Here is a 10,929-nt window from a genome sequence, read left to right as displayed (position 1 = left end):
GTAATATCATTAATATTACATTATGTTTACTATTACCAGTGATAAAGCAACTCCAAATACTCCAAATACTCCAAAGAGGATAGAAACAAAACCCAGAACAGAGTTTGGTTTGCTGATGCTGCTTTTTACAGTGTCCCAACTTTAAGATGACATTAGCCACTGTTGTCATTACCTACTTCAGGCAGATTCAGTTTGAAAGACTTGGAGGGAATGCATTTTAGTCGAGGGCTAAAAACTGATTGACATAATTGACTGTTTGAATATTTGCAGTTCTGAAAGCACCACTGCACTCACCTTTCTCATGCATAAATTGACATTAGCCCATATTTCATCTGTCAATCAATAATTAGCTGTGATTTTAATCTATCGGGCAAGAAACATCTGATTCTATGCATAACATTTACATGCAAAATGAGTGCATATGTTTCCTGTCTGAACCCTGTGTATGATTACACACATCACAAAATGCACAATGAGTGAGCGTGCCCACACCAGCCATGAGTCAACAGTGAGAGGCAGAGCTCTGAGCCAGGCTCTTAATATCTTCCTGGGTGTAATCTACTTCCGGCAGCTCCAAGCACAATCATTTAGAAACTCGACAGATCCAGACTCTTAAAATGTCTTTCCTTCTGCCTCAAACACATTGGTTATTGATCTACAATTCAATTTATTGCTTTCTCTTTCTATGCTTTTCTCTTTCTGGCTTCTATACTAGTCTATGGGGGGAAGGGGATTTCAAAGGTGCATTAGATGTATTTGCATTCATGATATAAACCCACAGAACTGACCTTATATGGCCCAGTCCATGAAGCTAATTGTTTAGTAATCTATACTTCATATATTATACATGGAGCTGTCTGGATGACTACATTTATCAATTTCATTGTTTTATGCTTGGCTTTTCTTTCCAAATGCACTGATGAGGTATAACATTGTAACCTCATGACTGCTATTTGTTGTATGTTGTATTAATTAAACCCAAACATTACACTGCACATTTTGACACTTTTGTATTGGGCAAAATGTGACATTTTCAACAGTTTCTGCTGGAGATTGTCTGACAAAAATGTATCTCTTAATTTTTTGGGGGTATCACAGTTAAGCCAAATCTAATAATATTTTTGTCCATGTTAAGGTTCAAGTATGTCACACAAATAGGAATAGCTTAGAATTATACCTTTTTTAAAGTTTAATTTATTCTTCTTACCACATATTTAGCAGTTTTTTCACATTTTTCTTATTATAGACAATATCCTTGATAATTGTGTTTTGCATAACATACATTGTGTAGACTATATATTATACTCGTGTGTGCATCACCTTTGCTTGGACACCATTAATGAATAATGATAACGTTGTTTCTTCTGCTTAGAATATTCCTCCTCCACTTGAGTGCAACACGTGCTCCATCTGTCCCTGTTATTAGATAAGACTATTAGTGCTGCTATCATAAAGCAATTGCAGGAGTAAGTGCTTCTCTGCAGTCAACATCTTGGTCCCTACAGAGCCCACAATTTGACTAAAATACCTTTTCAAGAAGAGCCGATGGCGCCCCCTGCTGGTGAACCTCGATACGGGACCAAACGCACAGCTTTCCTCTCAGGTTTTCTCTGAGCCTGATCAAGTGCAGTCTATTAGGGCTGTCCATCACTGTCACATCCACACGACAGAGCAATAAAGCTCCAAACCACACACGTACTCAAGCACTTCATCAGCTGAGAGAGCAAGTACTGGAGAGGGCCCCCAGATCCCCATCTTCAACCAAGTTGTGAGTGCCTAGTAACACACAAATATAGTTAGTATATGTTTAAAAGATGGCAGTTATTGCAGATGCATTTTCAAGTCATCTATGTTATTTACCATTGAATTTAACATGATTTTCTGCAATTTCAGATTTTTTTTGCTACCACCAACAATTTAACAAATGAAAAAGTAGTGCCGCCTGCAACATGTATTTTGCCCAAACAAATGAGACCACTCTGTCCTTTGCCGGTCCAGGGTTCAGTCACAAAAAGGAAAGAATGGCTCTGTGTCAAGTACCAAACCACAATTACAAAGCAGATGTTTAGGTCTGACTGAAGACTGAGCACACTGCATTTATACAAAATGGAAATGTAGCATGGATTCCGTGTTAAAGCTTGAGTGTCGGCCAGTAGGGTGAGGCTGCTAAAGCTGTCCATAATGTTTCTATTTATTTAGAGAAATCACTGGGCAAAAGGATTAAAGGCAATGAATAAAAATAGCTAAAGACTAGGAATGAAACTTTCTTCAGGTTCAGGGTGAATTATTTTTCAATGAATTACACAAAACTGCAGAAGATTCACAAAAGCTAAACAAGTGTTTACATTAGAAAACTTCAATTTCGTCCTTGAACCACAATAACAGAAAATATAGTTTTTATTCATAGAAACTTCATGCTCTTTGAAGGCACAAGAGCCATCCGTGGACCACACGACCTGACCCTTGACCCCATCAGGGCACAAACAGAGGGGTACAGGTCAACACAAGCCTCTTCCACATAAACTCTTCACTGAGGAATGAGTTAGGGCACGTTTACTGCAGATGTCTCGTTGGGGGATGCACTAGGGGGAGCCAAATGGACATAACTAATACAAAACATAAGGATATTTCTCTTTTCAGATCAGTTGAAATCCAGAGTGTGATGACTAAATGCGCCAGTGACAGTGAAGGAGGAAAAAATGAGAAGTGGCACCAATCCTCACCTAAACAAACAGGCCTCAGTCAGGACGCAGGAGTGAGTCTAAGTCTCTGCTGCTGCACTGCTATAATTAACCCAGGTGACTGAAGGTTACTGTAATCATAACTCAGAGTACAATATAATATCATAATAGCACGCCACGGTTTCTATAGCAGTTGCAACACGTCAATTTGCAGAGTATTCTATAGACATGACCGTACAGGGTGGTTCAGTGGGACACGGTGCACCATTTAGAGCTTTGTCTGGGCATTTTATTTGCACAACAGACATGATTTATAGAAAACTACAGGCCTGAAGTTCTAAAGCTTTCACACATATTGTTGGATGTGTGCCTTTTAACTGTTCACTATGAAAGTTTTCTGGTGTAGGGTCTTTTGTACCTTGTAGGCTGCTTGTTTCCTGAAATGCTCCACAGTAGGACATTCACTTAAACATCTCCCTGGATACAAGCAAGTGATGCCACCAGGCCAAGTTACAGGTCAGATCTGTGGAGAGGCGAGAAGTAAGAATTAATGACTTTTTTTTACTAGAATAAATGCAAGCTAGGAAACAATAATGCCATACTGTGGAACATTCCAGGAAAAGCAATACCACCTCCATGAAGACAAGGCAAACCAGCAGAAAAGATACTTAGTGCAACTTTAAAGTAGTTTTAATTGTCCTTTAGGCTAATAGCAGCCTCCTCCTCACTAAACACAACACCAGAAAGTATAAAAACACTGTCTTCTCTAAACCACCATTATCCATAATGAGCCTGATTGTTAATCAAAGTATGTGACGTTTCAACAGCACAAACTATGAAATAGGTCCATTAGCATAATATCACACCTACTGCTTATTTTAAAAACACTTTACAGAGAAAATAGCACAGTGTGATTTAGACTGTTCAACCAAACACAGCAACCACCGCAAAACCATCTCACGTTTAACTGCTAATTGTTTTAAACTTTGCAGCATCAGCTCCACCTTTCCCAGCAGCCCTCAGTCCCTCTGCAGGGTGGAGGGCCCATGTGAGAGTAGGAGGGCCCCTGCTCCGGCCCCTGCTCCGTCCCCTGCACACCTCCTCCTCCCCCCGCCTCTCGCGCGCGCCTGCACTGCTGGCTCCTCTTGTCTCTCGGTCGCGGGACTCCGGGTCCGGGCTGTGGACGCAGTGAAGATGCGGGCTGTGGACGGCTCCGTGGGACTGGGGCTCGTGCCTCTCGTGCTGTTTCTCCTCTGGGCTCGTGTGGCGCACGCGGAGCTGGTCACGCAGGTCCAGGAGCCGGCGTGGACCGAGTCGTCTCTGCAAAAGCCAAAGGTTATGATCGCCATCGTGGCCAGGAACGCGGAGCACAGTCTGCCGCACCACCTGGGCTGCGTGGAGCGGCTGGACTATCCCAAGGACCGCATCGCCATCTGGTGAGACGCGCCGCGGGGAACTTTACTAATAATGGCACGTAACACTGTCTAAAGCAGGGTTAAAGTCACACATTTCTGCAAGTGCCATTATTGGCAAGCAACATTGTGTTCTAACTTCACAATATCATACCTGTTGATATGGACTGTGGAGTAACTAATAGGTTATCAGGTTATTTATTTATTATATACTTATAGTCTATTACTTCACACATGTATTGTCCTTCACTGTCCTTAAGTGTTTTAATGGTGATCAAATGAGTCTTATCAGTGAAGTTGTCCAATGTGAACTCATGTCAAGCTTTATCATCCATTTGAACTTTTTGTAGAGTCAGAAGATCATTAAGAAGTTTAGAGCATCAATTCCGTGTTGACTGAATGGGATCTTGTGGCTCCTGCTATGTTTTGATTGCAACTTCAAAAATTGGATTTTATTATTTGTCTTTGTACTTGAAGTCACTACAGACATTATAATTATAAATATAAATGTTAGCTGATCTTTAGAAAATCCATTCCTGTACCATCACAGAACACGTTTATAAAAACATCTCTGTCATGATATTTTCATGATCAAACTACTTGTTTCATGTAAAAACGCAGTGAGGCGGCTCTGCAGAGCAGCCGTGCACAGCAAATTATAAAATGCTGACTCAACTAAAGTGACCTTTATGGAAACTTCATACAACAGTCCTCTCTGTGTGCAACGCCTGCCTTGATTCCAGTTCAGGATTAAACTATAAACTGTAATATATCTGACAACACCTGGATTCTAACCTGTCCTCATTATTTCTGAGTACAATGCAGTTTAGAATCTGTATGTGTTGTGATGTGGTCAACAGTGAAGCGTGCACTAATGAAAAGCAGCGTGTGTCCGCTTATATTCTAATAACACATGATCAGGGACCTGTTGCTGTGTCTTTACGATGTGCTTTGCTAAATTGCATGTTTTGGGGGCACATGAAAGAGCTTCTGTGCACATATACAGTAGAGGGCTAGTTTTTGGACACAGCTTGCTCAGGTCTGATTCAGCACAAAGAGGAGGAAACGGGGCTTGTAAAAACAGCAGGTAAAAAGATGCAGGTAGTGCTGTGTTTGCAGTTCATAATTGTGTGGAGTTGTGAGGAGGCGGAGTCATGTGAGATGAAAGAAACACTGGTGTTATCTGACGCAAGCATGGAATTCTGGGTAGTCAAATCAGGAGTGCTCATCTTTAGGCTGTGGCAATGACATGCGATGCACATTTTGACTATGATTTCTCTTTGAACGTTTAACTCGGGATCACCACAACAAACCGTCTAATTCACCAATTATTAACAACATTTGCTTTTTTTTTTTGGTACTTATGAATAAGAATAGTTTATTATTGATCACGTATGAGACAAATCTGATTTCAGATGTAAATTAGCTTTGTAGCTTTAGTCCAGCATGTTTACATGTGTTCAACCCAGATGTTCAGGGATGTCCTGATTGACTGAATACAATGGAGAAAAACTGCTTAGTAATAGAAATGGGACAATTTAATTGACAGTTCAAAACTGTCTTCATAGTGATATTTTACCATGACAAGCGGTGTTTTTGCTTTGGTATTTATGTGCAAACAGACATTTTCTGAACACTCCTGCCCTAACTGCAAGACAATAAAGGAGTCCCTCTACATGCGTGAATCAATCAAAATACAATTCAGAGTTAGAATGATGATGGAACATCGTTCAGTTCACAAAAGTCGATTTTGCCGACTTTCAAGCTGGCATGAAAACACTGCATGTCAAAACTGGGTTTGATTGAAGTGATTTGTGGAATAATTTTGTACCTGATTTTCTGTTTGATTATGAATTGGCCTTTGCGTACTTTGTACATGCTAAGTTTGTACTTTGTAGTTCGAGATGTTACGGCAGATGAAGGTGACACTGATTTAATCTGACAGCACCATTGATTTCTGGGAAGTCATGCGTAAAAGAATGTCTGCCCTTGGACATACAGCAGAAGATAAGGAAAAAATATATCCGAGGTATTTGCTGCAGAATCTCTGCACTCCTTTATCTGCCATCGACATCCTTTGCTCTTGCTTCCCACCCTTCCCTGTTGCTTTTGTTTGGTTTTGCCTGTTTCTAATTGCCTGACCCTCTCAAGCCAAACCACACTCAAATGTAGGGGACAAACACAGAATTTAATCCAGACTTGGGTCCGTTTGGAGCTGCTGGAATGTACCACCACTACTCTGTCAATGACTGAACTAACTGAGGGAAAACATCATTAATTAGGGACAATACAAGACATAGTAAGGACAGTGCATATTAATTAATAATAACACTTCAGAATCAGTTATTACACCTGGACCTGGTTCCTCTTGAGCCACTGTTTGATTTAAATATGTCCATGGATGATGTTTGAAAAGTACACACTGGTCCCTGATTGAACACTGCTGTTATTTCAGTTTTTTGTATTGGAAAATCAGTTGAAATGTATTCTAACCAGACAAATTGTTGGCTGATGTGTCCAGAACTCTTTTTTATATATGATTGAAAACTGTCAGCATTAGTTCCCAGTGACGCTGTACGACTCGCCATTTTTCATATTTGACTAGTGGTGTCCAAATTATGGCTATTAGTTGTGCTTTTTACTGGAATTAAAAAAAGAAATCCCCATTATAAGTTTAATGACAAACATTTAGGTGTAAAACATTCCTAAAATGAAGGTTCCCAGGAGAATTATGATGCTAAAGTGCAATCAAACCTTTGCTAAACGCACCTTACAGAAGTATTCACTGTATTGTTCACCAGTTTGTGGCTCTTTGTATATGTTACACCCCTGCATTACACTGTTTGTGAATTATTTCTCAACATAAAATAAAAATATAATAATAATACTTGCACTCTTCATGTCAAATGTTTTTAAAAGCCTTTATTTTGTCTGGGAAAAGTCATAAAAAAAAGCAAAAACTGTGATATAAAAATGTAACAGTGAGTACATTAACAGACTTATATCACAACCCCTCCCTACACTTTCATTCATATTTGGATGTGTTCTTATCTCGCATACTTTCAGATACATAATTTAGTTGAAGAGTTTTAAGCTCATACATTTGATTAAAGAAGGCGTGTTTGATCTTGTTGATTATAATAAATGCATTACTTCTGGTGCAGGAACCAAATCTTGTTAAACATGTTGTTAAAAAAGGTACTTCCACCTGTGGTTTCTATAAAGCGCTATACATTAAAGAGGTGTAATTATTCCCAATCAACGTGGGAAAAGGCATCACATGAAGCTCAAATCAAAGTGGAAGTAACTAAAATGGCCTTTGTAACTTTACACGAGCCATCCTGTCCCTTGCTCTCTTTGAGTTGTGTAAAAGTTCCCGTGCTCAGAGTAGGGGGGGGCATCTGACAGCGGAGTGAGAGAGCGCTGTAAAAAATGAAAGAATGCAGGGATTTAAAAAGAGGGGCTTGGTGCGGAGCGGGAAGGTGTGGAAATTACCAGAGGGCAGGGGCCGGGGCAGGCTGGTTAATCCCCTTTCCCACAGTGCACTGACCACATGGACGCACATCACTAAACTGTCTGCGACATCACTTTTGCCATTTATGTATTTTTCTTTGTATAGTTATTTACATGTATTGGTGGTCAGTGTGTCAAACTGAATCCCTCATCCGCTTAATCCCATTTTAAAGGTGCACTATGTAGCTTTTTCTGACGATGCTTGTCACCATGGAGATGTTGCCTGGAATGTTATATCTATCTTTTTCAGTTAAGGGCGTTTTATTGCTAAATTTGTGGCGTCACCTTTTTTCTTCTGAAGCTTTTCTGTGGAACAATCCAGTAACACATTACATTTATTAAGGTTAGGAACTTGTTTTAAGTAAATTTTTCTTTAATGTTGTCGCTGCAGTTTGATCGAGTATCAAAATAGGAACGACCAACTTTCAGATCACAAGTAAAGCGACTTATTTAATACTTGTGGTTCTGGGGCCCTGCAATAGAGGAATGTATAGGAACATAAGGAACATACTGTACATAGTGGAAAAGAATACACTTAACATCCATAGGGCTCTGCATGACTGAACTCGATTGCTCCGTTAACTTCATCTCTCGGCAGCTTTGATCCGGTCTACAGCAGAGTTTAGCAACGCTCGTCATAATCAGACGAGCACATGTCCCGGGGCCGCCATTGTTTTGCTTCACGCTGTTTATTGCCCTCCGGCTGGTCTCACGTGGCACACTGCAGGTGCTGTTATACTTGTCCAGAACATTTACCGATTGATTTATGTCAAGGCATTTCTCTGTGCTGACTTCACTTGCCTTTTGACTTTAAATCGTTTCTTCTCCCGACCACTATTTAGCGGGAAGGATTTAGTAAATGCAATGTTTTAAATTTATTTACTCAAACCACAATATTATATAGCTGCTCTATTGCTCTTTCCACAAAATGGCATGTGAAAAATTACCATAAATCTATGGTGTAGTATGACTTTCTATGAATCACCGGCGGCGAAAAATGTAATTGATATAGAAACACCACTCTAGTTACCGGCTATATAAATGTTGCTACAAGGAAATTCATATCAGGGCGCCAAGACCACCACAGCACATATCATTTTCATCTGTTAATGACTTAATGACAAATCCCAGCTGTTTTCACACTTATGTTTGACGTGTGAATTGATCCGCCCATTTGAAAGACCACGGCAAATCGTTGTTGATGGTGTGATATATATGGTGTTTTGCAGCAGCACGTCTTTTCCTGCTTTGAGCTGAATTCCCGTCATTTTCAACAGAAATGCTTCCATGATGTCATTCTTACAGCCTGTGTCATGGCCTGTGATCTTACTATATCTTCACTGAACACAAGTTTAAAAAAGGAACTGGTTTCCCTGTGCCTTAACCTGCACATAGAAGAGACAGCTTCTCTCTTTCTCCCTTCTTATACATGTGTGTATTATTTTAATCTGTGAAGCACCAGTTGATCTCCCTGAAAGGTGCTCTAAAAATAAAAGTTACTTACTTAGTATATGGACAGGCCATGGCTCGTGTTCAGCTCAGAACCTTCAGGATTCTGCTGCAGAGGCTGCACTTGCACTGAGTCATGATTGGTGCAGGAGCTGGGCTTTAGATAGTGATGATTCACATCAGAGAGAGGGTAAAGCACAGGTATCACAGCATTGACACTGGAAACACAAATGAGACACTCATGTGAGGCTCATTCTGCTTTCTGATTAGATAATGGTCTCACCAAAAACATCAACTGATAACACTTGTCCCTCATGTTCACTGTTTTTGTAATTACCGTACAAATAGCTCATGTTTATGTATTTTCTTTCTTTTCTTTTTTCTTATTGAATTGTGTGGTTGGCCCTATCAAAATTGGTATTGTGTAACGAGCCTTTTCCATAGTATCAAAATCAAGTTTGAAATGTTGTATTGTGACACTATTGATCATGTGGTAAAGCACTGACCCTATCTGACAATGGCAAAGACTTAAAATAAGACCAGACATGCCTTACAACAAAAGATAATTTGTTGTAAGGCATTTATTAGTCAATTATCAAAAGACCAGAAAAGTACATTTTGTCATGAATAAATTGTGAGTAAACCCAGGTGCAATTCCTCGGGCCTAGTCTGTCATAGCAGTAAAACTGTTTTTGTTTAACAATCTAGCACCATATAAAGGAAATTAATATAAGAAGACATTCCTTCCCTATTTGTACATCTTCACTTGTCACAAATAAGCACAGGTTGTGGCTCCGTTCGCTCTTTCTTGTGCACATGGACGTGATACAGCAGCAGAGGTAAATCACGTCCTCTGGCTCTCTTAATCTTTTCCATTTCTTGTTCCTGGGCTTGAGTACCACATGATGCCAGGAGAGAGCCAGATCTGCCGTGTGCGCTGCAGCTTCAACCTGGCAGCTCAGAAAGTCTCTGTCACATGCGATCATTTCGACAGTGATCAATCAGGCCTATATTGAAACGTCAGGATCAGAAAACATAGGAACTTGCTTTTGTGATTCGGTGCAACATAAAATAATGAACAATAACTAGAAAATCTGCAATGGCTGAAGCCATTGCTAGAGTGTCTGCGTCTCTCCCTCTCCCCCCATCTCCCCCCCTCTCTCTCCCTCTCTCCCGCTCACAAAATTCTAAAGAATAAAGCCTAAAGAATAAAGCCTAAAGAATAAAGCCTAAAGAATAAAGCCTAAAGAATTCCACAGACACTCAATGCCCAAATTCATTTAAAATGGGGAAAAAGTACTAATACTTTTGAAGATTCTGCAAAACGTACAAGTTGTTCAAATGTCAAAAGTAATAGCACACGTACTACTGTGAAAGTGATCGTAATGAGGTATAACTTGTTGAAATCGGTTAAAGCGTTAAGGAGTTGAAACTGGCTAAATGAAAATCATGGAAAATACAATAATAAAAACACTCACAATACAAGAACATGAAACAACATAGATGAAATAAAAAAGGTCATGCTTTAAAGAAAGACAATTGAAATCTACTATAGGATCAAAATAAAAATAGGTGTTTACTATGTACGGTACACAAAATTTGCAGTTTAATTTACAGTTAATGTAAACAATGTTTTCCAGATAATTTAAACCAGGATTATATACAGCAGAGACAGCACTAATCTGTACATATTTTTGAATACGCTTGTTCCAAAATTCTTTTGATTTTATGCCAATCTAACATTTAATAGAAGTTTTTAGATTTGCTGCAAAGTCTTCTGTGCACATCTTTGTTGTTCATGCTTCACATAGTAACGTTAGGGCTGTACAACTCATGCATTTTTTATTGATTTGAGATTCAATCTGTTCAATAAT

The 10,929-nt window shown here is 39.6% G+C and overlaps 1 protein-coding gene across 1 annotated transcript in view; it reads left to right on the top strand.

Annotated features, from left to right (window-relative positions):
* Positions 1-3,798: 3,798 nt before the first annotated feature.
* colgalt2b (collagen beta(1-O)galactosyltransferase 2b) overlaps positions 3,799-10,929 on the top strand; it is a 20,873-nt gene continuing 13,742 nt past the window's right edge. The window contains exon 1 of the mRNA XM_072438745.1: positions 3,799-4,117. Coding sequence (XP_072294846.1) covers positions 3,876-4,117 — 242 coding nt within the window. The 5' untranslated portion in view covers positions 3,799-3,875. The remainder of the gene's footprint in view (positions 4,118-10,929) is intronic.

Source organism: Eucyclogobius newberryi, unplaced genomic scaffold, assembly GCF_026437365.1.
Source record: "Eucyclogobius newberryi isolate DKJ021-1_F unplaced genomic scaffold, fEucNew1.0.hap1 SCAF_9, whole genome shotgun sequence".
Taxonomy (NCBI): Eukaryota; Metazoa; Chordata; class Actinopteri; order Gobiiformes; family Gobiidae; genus Eucyclogobius; species Eucyclogobius newberryi.
This window is presented reverse-complemented; position numbering and strand designations above follow the sequence as displayed.